This window comes from Garra rufa, chromosome 6 (assembly GCF_049309525.1).
Source record: "Garra rufa chromosome 6, GarRuf1.0, whole genome shotgun sequence".
Classification (NCBI taxonomy): domain Eukaryota; kingdom Metazoa; phylum Chordata; class Actinopteri; order Cypriniformes; family Cyprinidae; genus Garra; species Garra rufa.
This window is the reverse complement of record NC_133366.1, coordinates 5358267-5384999: the sequence shown is the minus strand read 5'-3', so window position 1 is coordinate 5384999 and position 26733 is coordinate 5358267. Positions and strand designations below refer to the sequence as shown.

Genomic DNA, 26733 nt, shown 5'->3' with positions numbered 1-26733 from the left:
AGTCATTCAGAGGTTCATCTGTCAGGAAAGTAATCCAGTCAGCATGAGTGAAAAGAACAATTGTGTAATTTAAAGCATCATTTTCAAAGTTTTCCTGAATCCATTTCAATGTTTTCCTCTCCTCCATTAGGTTGATCACCAGCAGAAAAACATGAGGTCCAGGAGCAGATGTTTTTAAACTTTTCTCAGTTTCAGTTTGTTGATGATCTGAGAAGCCATCTATCAGCCCCGGAGTGTCGATGACTGATATAGTTCTTTCAGACATCTCCACTTCTTGTTTCTTACAGGTATGAGTGGATGATATAAAACTCACTTTGAATGCATTTCTGCCAAGGATGGTGTTTCCAGTTGAACTCTTTCCTGATCCCACTAAACCCAGCAGCACAATCCTGAGATCTGCTAGAGAAAATGAAAATGAATCAGGTTGAAAAAATGTTTTACATGTTGCATAGCAGTGTTAGACTCAGCAAGGATAGGCAAAATGCAGTTTAAGTATCTCAGTTAATGTGCAAAAGTTGTTTAATATTTTAGCTAAAATATGTAAGATTTCTCTACAAAATCCTACAAGATGCTATGCAAGAACCAGAGGAATTTTAATAAATGGTTTAATATTTACTCATCAAGAGTCTGAAGGAATTACCTTCATTTAAGTCCCTCTGCCTCTCAATGGTTTCTTGACAATTGTTTTGTCTTTTCTTCTCTTGTTTCTTCCTTTGGCTTTTCTCATTGTTGTAATGTTCTCCTCTGTTGTTCTTCACCAGTTTTTCAACCTTTTCCAGCAGTTCTGTGACTTGATTTTGGTTATTTCTCTCCTGATTGTTGAATGAGTGAAATCTTCCACCACAACTGTTTACCAGCGACTGTAGATCAGTGCTTTTTCTGATATACAGATCCAATGATTCATCCTTCAGCAAATCAGCATGAGTGAAAAGAACAAACGTGTGACGTACAGCATCTTCTCCAAAGTTCTCCTGAATCCATTTCACTGTGTTTTTCTCGTCCTCTGTGTCTCCTCCATTCAGTCTGATGACCAGCAGAAACACATGAGGAGCAGGAGCAGACATTTCTAAACATTTTTCAATATCACGTTTGAGTTCATGTTGTAAGTGTTTGTGCCACCTGCCATCAAACAGCCCTGGAGTATCTATTATTGAGATGGTTCTTCCAGACAATACTGCGTCTCGTTTTTCACAGGTGCAGGTCCAATTGACTCTGAATACATTTCTGCCCTGGATAGTGTTTGCTGTTGCAGTTTTTCCAACATTACTTTTACCCAACAGCACAATCATCAGATGTGCTGAAATGAGAAAAAAATACTTTGAGGAAATTAAGTATTTAACACGTCCACTTTCTTACTTTTCTCAACTTTGTTTTAGTAAACACAGCTCCAATGCAGTATTTCCCTTGAATTGTTGACCAAATGCTGGTATTACCACAATAAATCTACATGGATAAAGAAATCATAATTTCTTATGAATCCAACTTTTATTATCTATAAAAAAGTTATATGTAATAAAGTGGAATAACACAAGGCGAGGCAGGACAACAGCTGCTTTCACAGAAGCAGTTCTACCTCTTACCGGGGCAAATTAGAATCGGCATGGGTTAGTGCATGTTGATAGGTTAGAAACATGTTTACCCATATCTGTATGCAGGTATATAAACATTTAATGACAGGTAGAGGCAAAGAGTTCTCAGAAGACCTTTCACATGTCCTAAATTTTCCTGAAAGCATAATTGGGACCATCATCCTCCAAAATTGGAAGGAACACCACTATCAATGAGCCATGCACAGGAGCTCCTCGCAAGATTTCTATTCAGGTAGTTAAAAGGTTAGTCAGAAGAGTAACCCAAGAGCCGAGGACCACTTGCACAACACTTCTAAAACATTAGGAGGAAGCAGGTACAGTTGTGAAGGAGAAAGCAATAGGCAATTCAATCCATTGCCTCCAATAATGGAGGATCTATTATTGAGGAAAAAGCATGTTGAAACTCATTTGAAGTTTGCTATACAACATTTGGACAAGCCTGTATGTGGTATTGCCATCCACCAGGATGATAATGATGAGACACAGATGAATCTTCTAGCAGGACAACCATCTAAAACTATATAAATAAACTTGGAATTGGTTCCAGAGAAAGAAAATAAGTTGCTGGAATGACCAGTCACCAGACATCCCCAATAGAGCATATTTGTGGATAATAGAGATAAGATAAAGACCATGATTCACAAGAGGGTCCCCCGGAATAGTCAAGATTTAAAGTTTGTTCATACAGGAAGCATCTTGAAGCTGTCATAGCAAATAAAGACTTTTACACAAAGTAATAAATACAGTTTTAGCAGGCATGTTCAATACTTTTTTCCTTTGCCATTTTAACTTTTTTTTATGGGTTGTAATATTTTGTGCATAAATTTATTGTGTTAATACCAACGTCTGGTACAAAATTATTGAGAATTGCTGCATTGGAACTGTGTTTATTTAAAAGAAAATGTTGATGTATTGAATGTTTATTTCTCCCACCGTGCTTTAGTTTACACATCAACAATTCAACAATTTGGCAGATTATTTTTCTCAAATACAACTTTGTCATTAACCCTCATAACTTTTCCTGAAGTGGACTTTTCCTGTTCAATAACTTAATATCATGAAGTGCTCAATTTATAAACTTAAATTAAACTTAAATTAATTTGCTAGGTGCAAATTCAAACTCTTCTACAGCTTTTCAATCACAAAACATGCAGTTTTTTAATTTGACAGGCTTTCAATTTCAGAGAAAAGCTATATTTTGTATTGAGTTTATAAATCCGTATACAAGAAAATTGCGTGAGAATGTTTTTGCAAACTTTCTACTTACTTGCATCCTCTTGTTTCTTCTCATTGTCTAATTTTATTTTCTCTTCTTTTATTTTGGTTTTTGTCTCCACATTTGGATTTATCTCTCTCTGCTGTTCTTGTTTGTCTTTTTCTTCCTGTGTTTTCTTCACATCTTCTTGTTTCATTCTCTCTTTCTGCTCTCTGAGTTTTCTCTGATTTCTCAGGTAGATCTCATTGCTATAGTTTTTTCCTCCATTGTTCTTCATCATTTCATCAATACTCTTCAAGAGTTTTGCGATCTGGCTGGAATCACACTCATTTTTGTTGTTTATAACATGAAATCTTCCCTCAAAACAGTTCAGTATTTTCTGTGTTTCTTCGCTTTCAGTAATTCGATTCAAAACTCTTCTGGAGAATTGTTCCCGTCCAATAAACAGCACCATAGTGAATAGCAAAGCTTCTTCTCCAAAGTTCTCCTGAATTTGCTCCACAATGTTCCTCTTCTCCTCTCTGAAGGTCTCCAGGTTGAGGACGAGCAGGAACACATGAGGACCAGGATGAGAGAGATACAGACTCTTCATCATCTGCTTCAGCAGCTCTTCATCAGTCAGCTGAGTGTTGAAGAATCCTGGAGTGTCAACAATGGAGATATTTCTGTCATCTACTATCCCTGTCTGTTTCTCACTCTCTCTGGTTCTGCTCTCTTCAAATGCCTCTCGGCCCAGTATTGCATTTCCTATTGCACTCTTTCCAGCTCCAGAGATTCCAAGAAGCACAATCCTCAGATCATGTAAATCATCTGTCAAACAGTTCATGTCATTAGCTGGAGGTCTTAAACATTTTTACAATTTTCATTCCCAGATATTGTTGCTGGTTATTGTAACTTTTTGTATTGTATGTTGTTGCATTACACATATAGTTAGCTCTCCATCTCATATGGTTCATTACTGTGCAGTCACAGCAAACATTAACATTAACACTGCTCAAAGCGCATATGGTCCCACTCTACGGAGTGTTAAAGTAACACATACAGTATGCATTATGAGTTTTGAGAGAGAAAGAGAGAGAGAGGCATGAACACAAGGCCTGTAAACCTCAAAATTATATGTATAGTTTCTTCTCTGAGGTGATTATTTCTGTTAATGGATAGTCAGACTGATATTGAATGATTGATACATTTTCACATAAATGAATAATGCACAACACTAGCTCTCTTTATCTCTAATTTGTATTATTTTTATTTATTATATACGAAAAAAAAAGAAGCTAACACTTACAAAGTTCTGATATAATCAATGAAGCTCTCTACACTACACAATGAATCTCTTATTTCAATCGGGTCTAATAAGCGGTTTCTGAAAAAAATTAACATCACTGATTGGCTCTTGTGTTCAACAAATCAGCAGATATGTCTGTGATTGACTGCACTGCATTACACTGCAAAAACAAATTAAGAAACCTTTGTTGCTCTCCAAAATGCAAAACACAAATATGTACTGGAGCATTTGCCAAATATGTTTTGACAATTTTCAGGACATGTTGGGCTCAGGTCAGGTAGCAGACCTCTAATACAGTCACACATTTCTAGTATGTTGCAGTAGATGTATTTTCTAGTACTTCTTTATTGCTGATCTAATATATTGTAAATGCGCATTATTAATAAAGGGTTTTTTTCCAAATCAACAACTTTTTCCTAAATGTCAAACCCCTTCTGTTCCTTAGCATCTTCAAAGATCTTGTGGTAAATGAAGAGAGCATACAGATTATATATACAGGGATCCATGTAGGATTACATTAATAACCAAAGTTTGCCATAGCTGTCAGCCAACAATAATATTGGTAAAGGGTGGCAGAAGAAAAACACGAATAATAATGTTCCCAAACTCCCTTGGTAAATAAAAATGTATTAAACAGTACTTTAATAATAGAGTTACAGAGTGAATGAAACTGCTCTTAAAAACAGGAATATTTTGCTTATAGTAAATGCATCTTGATTTAAGAATTTTTAGATATATTTTGACTAAAACCAAAGCAAAAATACTAAGTAAGATATAAGTATGTTTTAATTTTATTTTTTAATTTAATTGTTTATTTTGATTATTTTAATTTATTTATTATTATTATTATGCGCAGTGGTGAATGTGTTGTTTAAACTGGAGATAAACAACATGCCATTTTCATGTATGCAATGCAGGGAATATTATCTAAAGTAGCTTACAGTCTGCCAGTATGTGTTTTTCTGCAATCAAATCAAACATTACACAACCTTACTAGCACACAATTTTTGCTTATGTACATGACTTCCATTGTTTTGAAAACATCATACTTGATAATCTGAACTATGCTAAGTATAGTACAATTTATACCATACTAATGCAGATTGTCTTGCATATTCACTTTGTTTATTTATTTATTTTTTTAGTGCTGTCAATACCAGAATCAAAAAGAACAGTCTGGAATTTAAATATTAGTATTATATGAAAGTTCAATAATAGTTTAAATAATTTACGCTGACCTTCATACGCTGATGCCATTTTCTCTTCCAGTTTGTTCTTGTTGTTTAGGAGTTTCTTTGGTTGTGTCTGACTGTATGATCTGCATAAGAGATACAATGGAATCTGCTTCACACACTAAATATCAGGAAATGCCACCCATTGGCTGGTTATATTGCAGTAACATGCAGCAGTTTCTGGCTGTCACCCAGAACAATTTAATGAGAAATTCTTCTTGTGATAGAAACAGAGCATAATCAGTGAATTTTAATTTAATTTCAAGTAAACATATGAATGAAGTGCTATAAAACGGGTATACAGCTGAGTTGACCTTGGACCTCAGAAAACACAGTGGACCAACACCAGCAGATGACATAGCACCCCAAACCATCACTGACTGTGGAAACTTTACACTGGACCTCAAGCAACGTGGATTATGTGCCTCTCCTCTCTTCTTCCAGACTCTGGGACCCTGATTTCCAAAGGAAATGCAAAATTTACTTTCATCAGCGACCATGACTTTGGACCACTCAGCAGCAGTCCAGTCCTTTTTGTCTTTAGACGAGAAGTTTCTGACGCTGTCTGTTGTTCAAGAGTGGTTTGACACAAGGAATGTGACAGCTGAAAATGTCTTGCATACGTCTGTGTGTAGTGGTTCTTGAAGCACTGACTCCAGCTGCAGTCCACTCTTTGTGAATCTCCCCCACATTTTTGAATGGGTTTTGTTTCACAATTCTCTCCAGTGTGCAGTTATCCCTATTGCTTGTACACTTTTTTTCTACCACATATTTTCCTTCCCTTAATAGAGAGCTATTAATGTGCTTGGACACAGAGCTCTGTGAACAGCCAGCCTCTTTTGCAATGACCTTCTATGTCTTTCCCTCCTTGTGCAAGGTGTCAATGGTTGTCTTTTGGACAACTGTCAAATCTTCCCCATGATTGTGTAGCCTACTGAACTAGACTGAGAGGCCATTTAAAGGCCTTTGCAGGTGTTTTGAGTTAATTAGCTGATCAGAGTGTCGCACCAGGTGTCTTCAATACTGAACCTTTTCACAATATTCTAATTTCCTAGATACTGGATTAGGGTTTTCATTAGTTGTCAGTTATAATCATAAAAAATTGAAATAAATAAACACTTGAAATATATCAGTCTGTGTGAAATGAATCTATACATTACACAAGTTTCAACTTTTACAACTTTTTTTAAGATATTCTAATTATATGACCAACACCAGTGTGTGTGTGTGTGTGTGTGTGTGTGTATATATATATATATATATATATATACTCTTATTGTAAAACAGCAAGAAGCCATGTTTCAGAATAAAGGCAAATGAATCAAGTAACCGATAACATATAAACATATAAATATTGTTTCTAGCCATTTGTCATTTAGTGCATTTGTATATGCTTTTGAAAGTCATGCAACCTTGTTGGACCTTATATTAACATGTGCGGAGAGGATAATCGCAGTGTAGACTAGAATAAACCAATCCAAAATCCATGACTGTCCACAAACCAACATCAGAGAGCTTCTGTTTTTCACCTGATGAGTTGATTAAAACAGCTGTTCCCAATGAATCAGGGTAATTATGATGCTTTAGAACAGCTTGGACTATTTGGGATGGTATAGAACTTTGGATTTTACCATAGACTGTGACAGTTTGCAAAGGGTATGAATAATGCTTAGCAGTGGATTTCTGTGTGCGACTGGAAATTTGGTTGCTCTGGTTGTGATGTGCGTGTCTGTCCGTCTGGTTCCTGAAGGCAGCGAACAATGAGTTGTTGTTGTTGTTTTTTTAAGTCAATTTGATTAGAAGGAAATACAAATGCTGACATTTCTGCTAAAAATACAGATGCAAATTCAACTTGCTGTTACACAAGCTGTACTGACATTACTCAAAATGAAAGCATCATTTAGTTATATTGATTTTTCTCTAGCATGCTGTTGGATTTAAATTGATTGATAAAGGTTTTATCTAGAGATTTCTGTGTCCTGTTTGAGCCATACCAGCAGTAAGACTAAAGTGATAATTTCTTATTTTTCTGCAGTTAAACATAATTCTCTTCATCTGCATCATCATCATCATCATCAGTCTGAACTCAACTCTAAACAACCTAAAAGCAGAAGTTTCACAGATTGGTGAAACTTTCACATACTAAGTAATACAAGACTACAGAATATATAGTCAATGAAGACACATTAACTGTTTTTCCTTCTCTGCTGAAAAACAAAAAAACAAAACTAAAATCAGCCTAGGCTGGTTGGCTGGTTTTAGCTGGTCAGCAGGCTTGTTTTAGAGGGTTTTTGGACACTTTTCCACCCTGGCCTAAAACCAGCTAATTCTATCTTAAACCAGCCAACCAGCCTAGGTTTTTTTTTTATTATGGTGTTTAAAACACTGGCTCAGTGTGTGGTTCTTGGTTGCTCCTGGATTCTGGGTTTCTTCATTTGCATTCTCAATAATAAGGTCAGACATCACTCAGTTTATATGTGTAATCTGGATGTTTTCACTTAGGTTCGTTCTTATTTTTGAAATCTTTGACTTTTAGAGAGGAATGTCAGAATCAGTTTAATCTGTTCCCTTTTGAAAGCTACAGTCGATGCTGCGCTGCTAAGCGCATTGGGAACGTCTTTAGAAGTGACCAGCTGTGAATATTGTGTATAAAACGTCAATATAATTGACTCAACGGCAGTATAGCGTTGTGTGGTGACGTCATAGGAGCGCACGCTCACGAGGCTATAAATAAATGAGCCAAAGGTGCATCATCAGGTCTTTTGTCTTCAGATCACTCTGTGCATGTGTGCGTCAAAGAACTCTCTCTCTCTCTAACTCATCTTTTGATCTTTGTTAGGAGTTAGTTTTTGCTAGGCAGTGTGCAGAAAATTTCACTCTTTTCTATCTTTTCTCTCTCAAGTTAAATCAAAGAGTTTAAAGAGAAAAAGAGTAAAAATGAGTCAACAAACCAGTAAGCGTTGTGTTCCTCCATGCTCCCGTCCCATGTCTGAGCTGGATACACACGATTACTGTTTTGTTTGTTTGGATCTAAATGACGAGCAAGAGACGGGTCAGTCCCTTTCGCTTGCCGCGTCACCAGATCCTAATATCCCCTCTCGTGATCTCGAAGCGTGCTCCGGTGCTTCTTCGGTTCACGAGGGGGATGACATATCTCTTGGCTCGTCAGTCTGCATTGCACACTATGGCAGTGTTACAGGCGTACCAGGCTGATTTATTGAAGGATTTGAGTGTGTCTCTCCGTGCGACCAAGCAAACGGCTCGCGCCATCGGCCGTTCTATGAGTGCTTTGATCAGCGCAGAGAGGCATCTGGGGCTGAATCTGACAGGGATTAAAGAGAAAGACCGTGTTTTCCTGTTAGATTCCCCCGTTTCTCCCTCTGGTTTATTTGGAGACTCGGTTAATACCATTGTTGACAGATATAAGGAGGTAAAGAAACATGAGGAAGCATTTGTGCAATTTCTTCCTCGCCGCACTCAAGGGGAGGGGCCGTCTGCCAACATCAACATCTAGGGAGGTTAAAAAGCAGAGCGTGGCTCAGCGTGCTCCCCCTTGTAGAGACTGGGGACAGGCTCGCTGCGCTCAGCAACCTCCCAAGCCAGACCTCAGGACTTTTATTAACAAAAAGAGAAAGTCCTGATGGTCTGGCATCTAACAGTGGGGGTAGTCCCCCGCGGGATGTGGCGCGTTCAAGATCTCTTCGCCCCTTCCCGATACCCTCATAAAACCTCTCCACCCCCGCCACTTCTCGGTACAGATAGGATATAAAATCCAATTTATCCGTCATCCTCTGCGTTTCAACGGCGTGGTTTGCACTTCCGTGAAACCGGAACTGATGCACGTACTGTCACAACAGCTACAAAATCTTCTGAGCAAAGAAGCCATAGAGCATGTTCCTCTTCCAGTAAGAGAGTCGGGCTATTAAAGCAGATACTTCCTGGTTCCCAAAAAGAATGGGGGGCTGCGTCCAATCTTAGATCTTCGAGGCTTAAACCATTCAGTCAAAGCGCTCAAGTTCAAGATGTTAACTGTCAAGACGGTCGTGACGCAGATTCAACATCACGATCGGTTCGTCACGATCGATCTGAAGGACGCATATTTTCACATAGAAATATTGCCACAACAAAGGAAATACCTGAGGTTCGCTTTCGGGGGCGAAGCATACCAATTTCGGGTTCTTCCATTCGGCCTAGCCTTGTCACCGGCACATACACAAAATGCATGGATGCAGCACAGGGCTCCATTACGACTCCAGGGCATTCGCATTTTAAATTACATTAACAATTGGTCAATTCTGAGCACAATCGCGAGAGATGGAGATCCATCACGAGACATTGTGTTAGCTCATCTGGTTTCTCTAGGGTTGAGACTCAACACCAAGAAAAGTGTTCTTTCTCCTGCCTTGAGAACGACTTATTTCGGAATCGTTTGGGATTTGATCACGATGCGGGCGCAGCGGTCTCCCGCTCGAATTGAGACCTTTCGGCAGACCATGAGCAAAGTCAGGCTAGGCCAAGAACGCACTGTTCGTCAGTACCAACAATGTTAGGTTTCATGGCATCAGCATCCACGGTGATTCCTTTGGGGCTGTTGCACATGAGACAGTTTCAGTTGTGGCTAAATACAATACAGCAGCAGTCTCTTATATAAACCCCCCAGGAGGTCTGCGGTCACGCAATCTGAACAGAATAGCGAGGCAGATTTTTCTCTGGGCCCAGGACAAATTACTGTCACTCAAGGCAGTTTACATTCCAGGGCATTTGAACTTGGGAGCAGATTTACTGTCCAGGCAGACACTACCGATGGGCGAGTGGAAACTCCACCCGGAAGTAGTGAAACTGATCTGGACCAGATTTTATCAGGCGGAAGTGGACCTCTTCGCCTCCCAACAGACAGCGCAATGTCGCCTCTACTTCTCTCTGAGTCGCCCAGCTCCGTTGGGTCTGGATGCGATGGCGCACTCATGGCCCAAGATGCGCCTGTATGCGTTTGCTCCAGTTTCTCTGCTCCCAGGAGTTCTAGCCAGAGTTTGCCAGCAAGGGTCTTGCCTCTTATTGATAGCGCCGCGTTGGCCGAACAGAGTATGGTTCTCGGAGATAATATCTCTCCTCGACGGCTCGCCGTGGGCAATTCCGGAGAGGAGGGACCTTCTATCTCAGGCGGGCGGAACGATATTCCATCCCAGGCCCAACCTGTGGAATCTTCATGTTTGGCCCCTGAGGGGAACCAACTGAGGGACACTGGGCTTTCACCTGCCGTTATTGAGACCATCGTAAGTGCTAGGGCTTCCTCCACTAGGAAGAATTATGCCGTTAAATGGGGCGCTTTTAAAAGGTGGTGTGCTGCACACAATGTAGATCCAGTTAACTGCCAGATTGCTTCAGTACTGGACTTCATGCAAGAGAAATTATCGTCAGGCACTTGCCCCGCTACTCTTAGGGTATATGTGGCCGCTCTTTCGGCTTGCCACGCCCTGATTGATGGGGCACCACTCGGGAGGCACCCTCTGCTCTCCCGCTTCCTTCGTGGAGCCAGGAGACTGAGGCCTCCAGTAAAAACCAAGATCCCTTCATGGGACCTTGCTATAGTCCTTGAGGGTCTGGTTGAAACCCCTTTTGAACCTATAGAATCAGCGTCTGATAAACTTCTGACTCTAAAAATGTTTTTTTCTAATGGCAATAACTTCCTTGAAACAAATTGGGGATATGCAGGCTCTGTCTATCTCGCCATCCTGCTTAGACTTTGCCCCAGGAATGGTGAAAGTGATTTTGCATCCTCATCCTGATTATCTGCCTAAGGTGCCATTCTCGGCTGTACATCTGGTCATTTTAGAAGCCTTCTGTCCTCCACCGTTCACAATGCCGGAGCAGGAGAAATCTCATAGACTGTGTCCAGTCCGTGCTCTTCAGGCTTACATCCACCGCACTAGCCAGTGGCGTAAGTCAGAGCAACTCTTCGTCTGTTATGGTCCTCATAACAGAGGAGCGGCTGCCACCAAGCAGACCATCTCTCATTGGGTCAGGGATGCTATTGCTCTTGCCTACGAGGCGCGGTCAAGCTTCGCCTAAAGGTCTTAGAGCTCACTCCACCAGGGGGGTCGCTTCTTCCAGTGCTTTGGCAAGGGGTGCCCCCCTACAACAGATTTGTGATGCGGCAGGTTGGTCCTCTCCGCACACATTCATAAGATTTTATAGTTTGGATGTTCATGCCACTCCGGGCTCTCATGTCCTTGAGTCGACATCACAAGCTAATGTCTAGGCCTTCTTGCGTCTTGTGAAACACACCTGCACAACCTTGAGGGTCCAGACATGTTCAAGGACGGCGTGGGTATTCTCGTTCCCAATGCAATTAGCAGTGCAGAACATGTAAATAGTCATTGCCTAATCGTCACCTTAGAATTATAAGGTTCTATCTGATATTTTTGTCAAAATTGAGTTATTCACATATTCTTATTCTATGACAATTTATTTACATTATTTGATGTTTCTTTTGCAAGCTGTGTATATGTTGGGCCCTTTTATTTAGAAAGCAAAAAAGGTTCTATCTACAGAAGTCTATGGAATGCAAAAACTTTGAAGCTCAATATCTCGAAAGTGCTCAGAACGTAGATAGAACCTTATAATTCTAAGGCGACGTAATAGTGATCTCTTCAAAGATCTACTTTGAAAAACAATATTTGTTTTCAAACAAATTATAATAGTAGAAAACACAAAACATTTTATTTATATATATATATATATATATATATATATATATATATATATATATATATATATATATATTTATCCCAGGTGCTGTATGGTCTCTGTTGACTGTCATCCCTTATATTCTATGTGAGTGCAAACAGAGTGTGAAATGTGTAACTTTATATTGTACAATCGGTTACACTTATTTCTCAGTACTTAATCATTGTAAAAACTCTTTGCCGTTGTGTAAAAAAGAACACAATTTAACAAACCAGTTAATCTCACTTGAAGACTTGCATACATATCTAAATTAAATAGTTTTTACATTTTGTACATTTTAAAGGATGGATGCAATGTATCCAAACAAATTAACAGTATGGTTCTAAGAGCCAGCAGTGTTGCTAATTGTTGAAAGAAAAACAACACAGTATTGAGAAATGCATGTCACCGTGAAACAGTGTAAATATGTTTCAGATTATTTGAAATATGCTAAACATGCTAGGCGTCACAAGGACGGCCTGAGACGAGCAGATCCATTTGCAGAATTTTATTAGTACAGACAAACACACAGGGGCAGGCAGAAATCGTAGTCAAACACAGGCAGAATGGTCGGGGCGGGCAGCGAAAATCACAGCGAGAGGGAGTCCAGGAATCAAAACACGGGAAAACAAACACGGGAAGAAACGCTCAGAAATGCAGCCGGGGCAATACAAGACTTCGCCCAGAGCTAAGTGTGACAGTGGCTTATATGCCGTCTGTGTGATAAACTGCAGGTGTGTGTGTGTGTGTGTGTGTGTGTGTGTGTGTGTGTGTGTGTGTGTGTGTGTGTGTGTGTGTGAATGAGCTGCAGGTGTGAGCAGTGATGGGTGCAGTGGCTTGTGGGGGATGAAGTCCATGATGTATGGTGCAAGAGTTTGTGATCCCAGGGGGACTGAGGCTCAAATCATGACACTAGGAATTCAAGCTGGTTTGGTTGTTTGTGTTTTCTGAATTTGATCACATCTTTCTCGTCCTCAGGTTTCATTTCCACCACTGCTGCTGAACCAAGAGCAGCAGTTAGTCCAGTTTATGGCTGTGTGCTTTATAATGAAACATACATCTGCAGCGGTTCTCAGTACCACATGTACTGCAACACAAGAATGCATCGTTTTGATTACCAGAGAGACCAACACCAACGCCAATACCAGTGCTTGAGTAATGACTGTATCTGTGTGGGTAATAATGACACCTGTGCATGCTACTATAATACTTCATTCTGCTTCTGTGAGATGTTTAGCAATAACATCACTGTCCCTACAGCAGTTATTCCAGTTTTGGACTGTGAGCGTATTAATGATGTTTACATCTGCATTGGTGATCAACACCACATGTACTGCGACACAACAGTGCATTATTTTAGCTACTACAAACATCAGTACCATAACTATTATGATTGCTGGAGTAGTAACTGTTACTGTGTTTTTTTATAAGGACTACTGTTGGTGCAACAGTCATAATTCATCCTGCTTCTGTACAAATTACGGCTATAATGTAACTCTCTCTTCATTACACAATCCAGCCACTGTTCCTGATTGTGAACTTTATAATGACATATACGCCTGCTCTGGTGCTCAGCACCGCATGTACTGCAACACAAGAATGCATGGTTTTAGTTACTGGAGATATCGGAAGCAAAATCAATACCACTGCTGGAGTAATAACTGTTACTGTTTTAGTAGTAAGGACACATGTACATGCTACAGTAGTACTTTGTCCTCTTGCTTCTGTGAGATTTACAGGAACATTACCATTCTCCCTACTGCAGTTAGTCCAGTCACAGACCCTGACTGTTTGTTTGATAATGATATGTACATCTGCACTGGTGCTCAGTACCTCATGTACTGCAACACAACAATGCATGGTTTCAATTACCAGAGATATCAGTACCAAGTCCAGTACCAGTGTGTAAATTATAACTGTGACTGCATTGGTAATGAGGACACCTGTACATGCTCTACTAGCACTTTGTCCTCCTGCTTCTGTAAGACTTACGGCAATAGCATTGCTCTCACTGCAACAGTTAGTCCAGTCACAGACCCCAGCTGTGTGCTTTATAACGACACCTACATTTGCACTGGTGCTCAGTACCGCATGTACTGTAACACTAGAATGCATCATTTCTACTACTGGATAAATTATTACCAAGACCAATATGAATATGAATGCTGGAGTAATAACTTTTACTGCATTGGTAATAAGGACACCTGTACATGCTACAGTAGCACTTTGTCCTCCTGCTTCTGTGAGACTTACGGCAATATCACTTCTCTCACTACAGCAGTTAGTGCAGTCTATGACTGTGTGCTTTATGACGACACATACATCTGCACTGGTGCTCAGTATGACATGTACTGCAACACAAGTGTACATTTTATCTATTATGATAAATACTATCACTTCTGTTCTGATCATAACTGTTACTGCATTGGTAATAAGAACACCTGCACATGCTACAGTAGCACTTTGTCATCCTGCTTCTGTACAAACTATGGCTATAACATCACTATCCCTGCAGCAGTTAGTCCAGTCTATGACTGTGTGCTTTATGACACATTATACATTTGCACTGGTGCTCAGTATCGCATGTACTGCAACACAACAATGCATGATTTCTACTTCTGGAGATATCAAAACCGAAACCAATATGAAATCCAATGCTGGAGTAATAACTGTTACTGCTATGGTAATAAGGACACCTGTACATGCTACAGTAGCATTTTGTCCTCCTGCTTCTGTGAGTCTAACATCTCAACCCCAACCCCAATGTTTCTATCATGTGGTGTTTGATTTTACTCTACTCATGTTGTATTGATGAATTTTCTCATTTCAGGTCTGATAATCACACTGCCGGATCAATGCTGGGTAAGATGAATTTATCAATTTACACAGTGTACTTTCAGTTTTATTTGTAATCTCAATTGTGATTTCAGAATCAGAGCTCAGAAGGATGTCTTCAAAACGTTCTTGAGCAATTAGAGAACATTACAGCCCAAGGGCTTCCTTTGACTGTAAGTCTTCAAGAGAAAAATCATCAAATCAATATAATATATGTTTGACATAACATTGCTGTTTTAATGACTCTCTTGATATTTACATGTACAGTAACTATTTTTCTGATAAATAAATTAGACTGTGAAGAGCATTTTGACTGTGGCCTTCAGCACTTCAGAGAAGATTTTAGAGTTATTGTCATCAGGAAACCCAACTGAACTAGCCTCTAATGGAAACCTTTTGTTAAAAACCAGCGAGAAACTCATTTCTACATTTGTGAAGCCGACAGATGCAAGTGACAGTGTCAGTTTTACTCTTCCTGCTGTAGGTAAGTGGAGATCCAATTATTACTGATTATAAAAATGTGACAGTGACTTCTTATGATATATACATGGATATAACTATAGAATTATGTAGAGTTATGAATGTTTTAAAAGAGAGCAGAAAACAAAGCCTGTATCTTTTTGTGTTGATGTCATAGGTCAGTATTTAGGGGAAAATGCATCCATTATTAGGTAGAAATGTTTTGAAATAGCCTCATCCTTATTATCCATGAGAAAAGAAAACATTAAACAGAGGTTCACTTACAGTGAAGATCATGGTTTTTGGAGGCCACAATATATTCTCTGTATGTGAATTTTTGCTGCCTTAAGCATACAAAAACAAAGCAATCAATCTTCTCAAGATATTTACCAAACCTTCAAAAGAGAAAGTTTAAGTCAGTGCAGTTTATGGTGATAATTACAGGGTTTTGCTTTTGTGTTTAATCAGAGTGTCAAGTCTTCATGGTTGGACCAAACGTCACCTTAGATAAAATTCCTCGACTTGACACAACAAATTCTTCTGTGGACATCGATCTCATTGGGATTGCCAAGAACAACAATAAAAGTAAGTTAAATATTTCAATGTGAAAAAATAATTAAATTAATACATAACAATTATAATAAGAGAGATGGCATACCATTACCCCTAAACCGCATTTACCAACTTTTTTGATTGTATTTTTTTAAAGCATTGCATGTACTGTAGATTCGTATTATTGATTGTTGTTTTAACATAGTTTTGCATTTCTGTTTCTGTCACTCAGAATCAGCTGCTGTGGCTTTCATGAGCTACAACATGATGGAGAATCTACTGAAGCCAGACTTCTTCAAGACATCAAAAGACACGATTAAAACCATGATGTCCACTGTGATCTCAGTTACTCTTCCCAAAACCACCAACACTACACTCACCAAACCAGTCAACTTCACCTTCAGACACATCAGAGTAAGAGACTAAAATGTGGTTTTGTCCAAACTAAACACAGATGAACATCTGAAAACACCTAATATTCAGTGTTTTAATATTTTCTTTATGTTCATTCTTCTGTTTGCAGGAGTTTGATCCCAGCAGTTCTCTGTCCTGTGTGTACTGGAAGATCAGCAAGTGGATTGTAGATGGCTGTTCTGTTATAGAGACCAACAGCAGCTACACTGTGTGTTCCTGTGATCATCTGTCGACATTTGCGCTCGTGCAAACCAGCTGCCCACCAGAGGTACGATGGAGAACAAGTCAAACCTCCTCAAATGATTGAAGCACTGAACACACTAGCATTATTCAAATCTAATCTATAGTATAGTAATGTGAAGATCAGATCTTTGGATATCATTCATTAAAACAAACAAATCTATTTTGTTTACTTTAGCAGAATATAATTAAAATGTTAAATGTTAATAGTGAAATTACACAACACATGTACTTACACATTTCGAAATAAGACATGCTAATGTTAATGCATTTAAACTAGAATCAACCAAGGCCAAATTATGAGAAATGGAAACAACTAATTCATTGTTGGTTGTGCACTCTGACAGTTTTCCTCACCTCCTGATCTGCATCATTCATTCGTCACATCACATCCCTATAAACTGAATACAGTCTGTAAAGGAAACAAAAATTATAAGATCATTTCTTAAGTCTTTGTATTTGAGTTTTGTTCTTTTGTCATGTTGCCGCGTACTGGCTTATTATTTTACAACAAACACAAACATTACATTTTATTAACTGAATGCTGTTTTATTATATGTAGGTATCTTGAACAAACCCCTCACTGAAAAGACTAGACTCACCGAGTCATATTAAATATTAGTTCAAATTGAATGAATCGTTCATGAACATCACTTCCATAGTAGGTGATCAACATTTCTAGTGAACAGTGAGGAACAGCACTCATGATTTAACACTCATGTACTCTGTCATGTTTTCTCAGAGCAACTCGCTGCTATATCTGGCGATTTCGGTGGGTGTGATCGTGGGGCTGGTGTTCTTGGCCCTGTTGGCTTTTGTCCTTTATAAATGGAGGCCTGTGTGTGATTGGATGCGTGGTCGTTTCATGCTGGGTCCTCAAGGCTACAACAGGGAAGAGTGAGTTGTTGTTTTATTATTTATTTATTTAAAAGGAAATAAAACAGATTGGGGCTTTTGTAACAGTTTTGTAACAATCTGATAAACAAACATTACTTACAAATTAAAAAGTTAACTCTTCTAATATTATTTCAACACTGGCTCAGTTTGTGGTTCTTGGTTGCTCCTGGATTCTGGGTTTCTACACTAATGGCAGTAAGGTGTTGGAGATCCTCTTCCTGATCTTGAACTTTGATTTTTCTAATTTATTGTGGCCTCAACAATGAGCTCAGACATTTATTCAATTAACCACCATAGTCCCTGATAAATCTGGACGTGAAGTCCAGAGGTCCTGTTCTTATTTTGGTAATCTGTGACATTTAGAGAAGAATGTCAGAAGCAGTTTAAACTGTTACTCTTCCATCTCCTTCCTGACATAGAATGTACAAATAAGCCAAACTATTCAAAATGATGTTTTATTAACAAAGTTCGGGAGGAGCACGTTCAGATAATTAACCTGGATGAACAGGGGGAACGCAATCAGTAATCAACCTAATTAACAGATGTGTATTTATACCACAGCCTTCCCTCTGTTCCTTGACAGTTTTTTAGCATCCCTCCACCACCCCTTCACCACACTTACAACCATTTTCTGTCCTAACCGGGGGGTACTCTGAGTTCGGGCCAAAATTCCGAGCTTGGAGCCCTTCCATCGGACAGCTCGCCAAATACGCTTAACCCATTCTCAGTTTATTATATGTAAGTGTGAACTTGTGAACTGTCTTTTTTTTTTTTTTTTTTTTTTTTTTTACATTTAATCAGAAAGAAATCTGTTGATCTACTCTCTGTCTGTTTTTCTGCATACAATGAATCATTTCAAACTCCAAACTTTCAAAACTACTCCCAGTTTTTATGCCCCACATTCTCAAGCCAATATTAGTATTTATTTATTTATTTATTTATTTTTATTTTATTTTTTATTTTTTTTCAGAGAAAAATACTAAGACAGTATATGGAATAAAACTAAAGCTTCAGTATTTGCTTCGAATTCAGCTCAAGTCTCTTTAAACACTTTGACCTTTACTTGTTTGTAATAAACAAGAGGTTGAATTGATCTGATGAATTCACTCAGCTCCCCTCCTCTCATTCTTGTCCAGGTTACGCAGCAGTACAAAAAGTGCTGTGGGCTCAACAACATCAAATGTGTATCAAGAAACAATGAGGACCACAACATCATATTAAACCAAGAATGCATGAAACAAAAAACAAACAAACAAACAAATAAAAATGCATAAAAGGGGTGAAAATGACCCATATTGATTTTTTTCAAAGGTGTACTATTATTGAAGTAATTAAAATAATTGATGATGCACAAGTATTTTAAATATATCAACCATGTTCGTTTGTCCAATTTTCTATTTGCTTCCAAGATGACATTTTAAAATGCTCTTGTACTTTTTTTTTTTTTTTTTAAACTCCAAACTAATTAAGATCTACAGTATATGAATGACTGAACCTTCACTCCTCACATTTCTCACAGACCATGTGAAGATGATTTCTTATCTTTCAGGCAGAGTCTGAATATTTCACATCAGATTTATACCTTTCTAAGCACATCTTTCCTTTGTTTGGGCCTTCAGCTGTGCTTTGCTGTAGCCTTTCTTCTGTAGCCATCCTCCCATGGTCTGCGGACGGTAAGGTATCCTTTAGCTGTGAATTTCAGAATTTTTGCAGAAGTACAGTAAGACCTACTGTTTTATGAATACTGTGAATTCAGACTTACTTCACAAACCGCTTTTCATCTGTATTGTGGGGAGATATATGTGTTTGGGCACAGGCTTGGTGTATGAGTCTAACTCTGGGCTCAGAGCAACAAAGCAACCTAAGATTTGTAAGTAATCATTCTGCAAATACTATTAAAATATGTTATAAAATGTACTTAATATTACAGATTTAAATACTACTGATGTAGAGTAAGTAACTGTATTTTAATTGCATACACCATTTTGTTGGTGGAGTTTTTTTTTTTTTACAGACTAATAGTTTTTGTTACTTAATATTAAAGCAGAATACAGTATGGAGTTAATGCTAGTAAAAAATGAATACAATTAAAATTGTTAAACTACGGTTATATTAAACTGTAACTGCTTTAGCTGTAAAAAAATCTTATTTTATTAAGCTCCTGTTCTTCTGTAAAAACATTATGCGAGTGTCTTATTTAAGTGCTGTAGTAATATTGATGTAAATCTCATAATCTATTTTACTTAGTCTCTTTCTTTTATAAACATTGTGGGTTTTGTTTGGTGAAGGGTGAAAAGCATATTTTTACATATTCCTCAGAGTAATCAAACTTAAATGATTTCAAGTGAATGCTGGCAAATAGAAAACCTAAGAATTGTGTCATGTGTGCATGGTGAAGGGAAATGAATTAGCATTGTATAGCATCATAATTGTTTAGTTGTAAATTGTGAATTTGTAAATCGAAATTGTATTTTTTTGTTTATTGAGCTCAGAAAGCTGACTGTTTCTGCTGTAAGGAACCATTTTACAGTATATAGCTACTCTGATTTAAAACTAAACTATTAAAATAACTAAATGAACATCTGATGTAGCAATTAAAGTCAATATGTATTAGCTTGAGTTTTTGTTAAAACATTTTCCTGTATTATTTTAATGTATGTTGTTACAAATATCTTAATAAATAAAACATAATACATAATAATTAATACAATACATGCATGTGCAAACATTGCATTTTGTTCATGTCAACAAAAGAAAGAAAAAAAATCCATAACAGACTGACCTTGATTCCCAGAGGAATACCCCAGTTTAAAATCATGTCATCTTCCACAGCATTTCTGTATTTAATCTGTAACATAAATAACCCCTTAAAACTGTATGTGCACAGTTCAACCATCACAGTCCTCTTGAAGTCATTATAAACTGTTAAAACCCTGATATTGAAATACACATATGATGCTTTAACACATATGATACAAATGCACTTCGAACTGGACATGTGAGCTATTGTTAGCTATACATTTGTATTTGAATACAAATTTGTGGAAGAAACAATAGACTTAAGCTCATATTTCCACAGCTAATTTGTTTATTTTGTACTTGTTAAGGAAATTCATCTGAGCTAATTTGTGGATAAAGAGAAATAGACTTGGCTGACAAATGTGACAGCTTCCATCATTAATAATTTTCTTGTCTTTAAATGTTAGTTCTTATTGCCTCAAAAGCTTTTATAACATGATTTGTGGTCAGGTGTACGGTTGGGAATCAAAAATTGAAATCTTCAGAAATCGTACACCGATTCCTGTATGCAGCCGACAAGTTATAGATTTCATGCGCTACGTTGTTTAAATAGCAAATGCATTTGCGCCCATATGTGGGTCCATGAGCGTGCTCTAAAATATGGTTATACAAATTAAGTGGGGGACTTTTTCACACCCAGGAGATATTTGCATTTCTCACCTATCTCAGACTTCTGGTCACCTTTAAACTTACAGCCTGTAATCATCATCTTTCATTTTATAGTTTGCATACACTTTAGCACATTGCAAAATCTTGACAGCTAACTGCATTCATCGGCTTTTATTGTATTGGTTAAAGTAACATTGACATAAGTATTTTAAACCTAATCCAGTATTTTAAATCTTTAAATTTGTACATTTAATAAACCTGATCAATTGAGCATAATGGGCTTTTGATCCTGACAAAGATATGTGTAATTCAACCATAAAGAAAGGTCAAGGAAAATTAAAGTACAAGTTGTCAGCAGCCAGCAATGAAAGACTGAATAAACATTTCAGCGGAATCCAGCCTCTGGAAACCTGCATGTACCGACAGTGAAACACAACCAGCCATTGCATTATCTAAATAAATATAGCATCTAGACTGCCCACATAAGTGCACTGCATTCATAGACAGAATCATCAAGTTTCTTTTGTTCCTTTTGAAACTCTCTTCATTAATTTAAAATAAGCTCAGAATGTAACTGTGAACAGTAATTATTTAAAAAGCATAACTGTACTCTTTCTAGCAATAATGCACACCTAGTGCACCAATAGAGAGAGATTCTGCTCCTTCTCTCTCTGTTGCAGTTTCAAAGGGCTTTGTTATACATGCACTGCACTAAAGAATAAAATGTTCTCTTGTTTGGGACACTTGTTTATTTTTTCCAGTATTTGCAAAATTAAAGTATAAACTGCATTATCTCTTCACAGGTAAATCCTGTATGGGCATGTTTGTTCATTCTAGTGTTTGTATCAAGTGAGTATGCATAAAATGTCTTTTAATCTTTTTAGATTTTATGAGTTTGTTTGTTCTCTCCTCATCACTGAACTGCATGTCAAGTTCAGTTTACACCATCAGCCACCTGCATCAAGTAAGTTTATTTATTCTTTTAAGAAAAGTAAAATATGTACAAGTATGAATCTTCAGCCCCTGTATTCCATTAAATAACTTAATTTGTATGTTTCTAATATATTTACACACCTCAAATGATATTAACTGCATGTGTACAAGGTTAAAACCTCAGTGAAAGTAAAGTATGTGTTTTAAAAAGGAGCAGGACAACATACATATTTGTGTTTTCTGTTGCTGGGTGTGGCTGGAGAAAGAAAGAGAGCAATAGAAATGACACTGTGAGTAGATACAACGTAAAATGCATTACTAAAATATGTTATGGAAATAAACCTTTTTGAAATCAACTGCAATAAAAAAAAGCTATGCACAAATGATCATAAATCAAATGAAACTCAAGGTAAGATGTGGAGGGGCAGCATAGATCAACCTCCACTAAGTACTGAATAATTCATGCTATAATTTATCAAGCTTTCAGCCATATTTTTGCCTTATTTACAGTATCAGAAATGCGAGTTGTGCATTTATGTGTCCTCAACTTTGGTTTAATAGAGCTGAAAGAAAAAAAAAGATTAGATACCAGATAGAAGACCAATGAAGAACCACTCTAAGGTTATGGAAATGCTGCAGAAGATTAACTTCGTGAATTTGATTGCCTCGGAAATCGGCAGGTTTTAAAATTGTGCCGTGTACCACTGCTTCAGTCACTTGTGATGTGTGCGTGGCCATACGGTCTTCCGACTGTCCGAATTCGCACCGTGTATGGCCGCCTTTAACTACACAGAGATCATGGACTTTTGATACAGGTTAGTAGAGTTTATACACAGCAAAAAACGATGGGTTATTTGTTTAACCCAATAGATGAGTTGTACATATTGGGTCACTATGTTGGGTTATTTTCTAAAACGTTGGGTTATTTTTTAAACATGTGGTTGTATGTTAACACACCTGTCACGATCAGGCAGGAACACACGAACAACGACGTAATAAAAAGACGTACATTTAATAAATCCAATGGGAAACAGGCAGACACAGGAACACTGAGTGGTAACATTAAAGACCGACAAGAATACAGGGGAAAACACACACCTTAAATACACAGACTGATTACACATCCAGGTGGAGACAATGAAGGAGAAACCAAACACACTCTGAACTGCGGGGGAGAATGGGAGAAACCAACATGAAAGTCCGGGGATGTGACAACACCCAAAACAACCAACATGCTTTGTATTTTGATACAGGTTGAGTAGCACTTTTTAACTCATTACACACAGGATTCCTAATAAGTACCACTGCCACAGTATGTCATGGCATTTACATATACACACTAATTATGGAGAATATTGGAGTGATATTATGTTTGTGCAACTTGTTTCTGACAGATTTGAGGGGAACAGAAGTCTATGTACAGATTTTATTTAGCTACATAATAAATGTAGACTTACTAACCTAACAAATAACTTGACTGTTTGGTAATTATAAACAATAAAGCCAATCTTAGATCATTATGTACAACTTCAAATTGCTGTAGCTGTGTAAGTGTAAGTACTATAGTGTAAGTATCATATTAAGTTATTTATTTTAGACTGACTTTCACAAGCTGATGCCATTATGACTTTATGTATTTCTCTTGTGTCCATAATATAGGCCTATTTCATGATTTTAACATGCATTGTGAAATTGAAACGATAAAGTTCAGTCAATGAGAAATGATAAAGTACTTTGAAACTGAAATTGAGAGAGATGAGGATGAATAGAATTTTGTTAGCATCTGTTACAAAGAAAATAGGTGTGCTCCAGTGCTTTCAGAGTTTGGTATTCAGTTCATGCAGGCAGACGCTCTCAACAACACACAGCAGAATCAATATTTTTAAAGGTCAGTCAAACTTTCCCACTAAATGTATTTCTATTAATTTACAATAAAAAGGGGATTCGGGGGTTACATCACCAAACAACTGTTTCAAATAAGTTTATTTATTTTCATTGTGAAAAAATTGTGTAGAGAATCCTTACACTGCTTGTATCTGTATTTCAGCAATTGCATGCTGTTGTTGCCTGTGAATTTGAAAGATTTCCAGATGAATGTATATCTAATGATTATATTAATTGATAATGATTTATTTTACTCCATAATTGTACAATTATGGAGATTAAAGTAATTCCTATGTGTTAAATATTGTTGTTAACATTTGTGTTCAAAACAGTATTTTAAAATACTTTTTGACATGCTATGTGTATTTCAAAAAGGAGCAGATCCAATGGGACAACAAGATGGTTTGCATATTGTGCTGTTAAATGCACAGGAGCAAAAAAACAGTACAAAAGGAAACACCATCCTAAACAGAGCAGACCCAGAGAGAATTGCATTGATAGACGCTATCATGAAAAATAAACCTTTTTGAATGAAGCTGCCTTTACTTACCTACATGTTATTATACATTTAAACTCAAGGCAAGATGCGAAGAAACAGCATAGATGAACCACCTAGTAAGTACTGAATAATGCATGCTATCTATCTATCTATCTATCTATCTATCTATCTATCTATCTATCTATCTATCTATCTATCTATCTATCTATCTATCTATCTATCTATCTATCTATCATCTATCTATCTATCTATCTGTCTGTCTGTCTGTCTGTCTGTCTGTCCATTTTATTTACAGTAATCAGATATGCATATTGTGATATCGTATTAAGATATGACACATACATTCTGATAATACTGTTTCCAACCCTGTGTCTTTGCTGAGGCCACACTATTGTTTGCTTTCGTAGGCCATAGCAGTGATGAGACACAGAAACACTCCCTTATGAAGTAATACCAGTTTAACTGGTTAAGGGGTTAGTTCACCCTAAAATAATATTCTGTCATTCTTAACTCATATTCTAATAAAATACTTTCATTTGTGAAAACAGAAATGTTGAGAGCAAGAACAATAATGGTGGACTCATCAGAATTTTCACTTTATAATGATTTGCACTGAATTTCAATAAATAAATAAATATATTATTAAATAAATAATTACATACTTTCTCTGTTCCACTGAACAAAGGATGTCATTATACACGTTTTCATTATAACATGTTTACAGATTAAGTTATCCTCATTTCTGTTACACAATTATTTAAATATGCTGAGATATAAGTTAATATATGTTAACCAAATAATCTACTGACAAAATGAAAATTTGAAATTGTAATAATTTAGTAATAATTTTTGAATAACAAATAAAACATCTAAACATCTGTCTATTATCTACACATTGCATATACTCTGTAAGGTCACATGAGAACTGGAGCATATCCCAGTATATAATGTATTCTTCTCACTATTTATCAGGTCTGACGATTGTTCTGGTGGGTAAAACTGGATCAGGAAAGAGTTCAACGGGAAACACCATCCTGGGCAGAGAGTGTTTTAGCAAGGCTGTTTTACCAGGATCAATGACTAAGACCTGTGAGAGAGGAGAAGCACAGATTGGTGATCGGATCATCTCAGTCATCGACACTCCAGACCTGTTTGACACGACAATGACAAAACAGACAATGAAGGCTGAAATAGTAAGATGTGTTAAAATGTCTGTTCCAGGTCCTCGTGTTTTTCTGCTGGTCATCAGACTGGGTGTGAGATTCACAGAGGAGGAGAATAACACAGTGGATTGGATTAAGGAAAACTTTGGAGAAGAAGCTGCACACTTCACTATCATTCTGTTTACTCATGATGATATGCTGGAGGAAAAAACATTAAATGAGTATATCAGTGAAAATAAAGATCTCCAGGCTTTTGTTAATGAGTGTGGTGGCAGATTTCACTCATTTAACAATAAGAACATGAGGAACCGTTCTCAGGTCACTGAACTGATGAAGAAGATTGATGAAAATATGAGGATCAATGGAGAACAGCACTACACTAATGAAATGTATAAACAAGCTAAAAAAAATGGACAAGAAGCTTTTAAACAAAAACCGAAATACTATGGGAAAATAGCACTAACAGCAACAGCAGCAGTAGCAGGAGGACTAATAGCAGCAACATTAAGAGGAGGAGCAGCAGTGGCAACAGCAGGAGGAGTAGCAGTAGCAGCAGGAGGAGCAGTGACAGCAGCAGGAGGATCAACAGTAACAAAAATAGCAACAGCAACAGGAGGATCAACAAACATAGCAGCAATACTAATACCAGGAACATCAACAATAATGTCAGCAGTAGGAGGAGCTGCAGTACTAGTAGTAAAAGTAGTATTTAAAGGAGTAGAAACAGCTGCAAGAGTAGCAGGAGGAACAGCAGCAACATCAGTGAGAGTGGGATATAGAGGAGCATCTGCATTAGCAGGAAAATTTAGACCATGAGTGTGAAATTTACAGGCCTCTACTGTCCTCCCGTTCTATTCCTATGCTTGTGAGACACTCTTTTACAAAGCTGTAACTGCTCTTTTACTGTCTTGTAATGTGCTGTTATAAAAGGGCTTATTCTTTCACTTTATTGATTTTATGTTCATGTAGGCTCTAGCTCTTCAGTACAGTACAGCCATTTTTAACAATGTCATTGAATTGATAACTGTATAACTGTATTGTTCAGTCAGTCGGCTCAATTACTCAAATAATTGTGACTGGAAGTTATTACCCATTTTATCTGTGTAAACATGTTTTACCAGGATTATTACATTTATCTTTAATATATAGTCATACTGAGTAGAAATCCAGAGCCATATGATGTCGATGATGTAGATATTACTTATATCTCATATGGTGTTGTCATTTTTGGATCACACATCACTTAAGGTAACAGTTATGAGTACACCAAATGACCATTTTTCTTTCTATTTTAGTTTGGGGCACCAGTCAAGGTCTTTACCATAACAAATTGAAATCAAGGAAGTTTGTTGAAACAATATTTAAGTTCTCTGACCGAACTGAAAGATGTCAAATATT

General features: G+C 37.4%; 1 protein-coding gene across 1 annotated transcript; it reads left to right on the top strand.

Annotated features, from left to right (window-relative positions):
• Positions 1–24257: 24257 nt before the first annotated feature.
• Positions 24258–26151, top strand: LOC141336354 (GTPase IMAP family member 9-like). The gene is made up of 2 exons (XM_073841927.1): positions 24258–24288; positions 25145–26151. The coding sequence occupies exons 1-2, from the start codon at positions 24258–24260 to the stop codon at positions 26149–26151; spliced, it is 1038 nt and encodes a 345-aa protein (XP_073698028.1).
• Positions 26152–26733: the final 582 nt, after the last annotated feature.

What these genes read in the sequence shown, in the direction of transcription:
- LOC141336354 (XM_073841927.1), top strand. Translation starts at nt 24,258, where the DNA reads ATGCGAAGAAACAGCATAGATGAACCACCTA. An exon ending in CAGCATAGATGAACCACCTA is followed by an intron (nt 24,289 to 25,144) that starts GTAAGTACTGAA and finishes ACTATTTATCAG; the next exon opens with GTCTGACGATTGTTCTGGTG.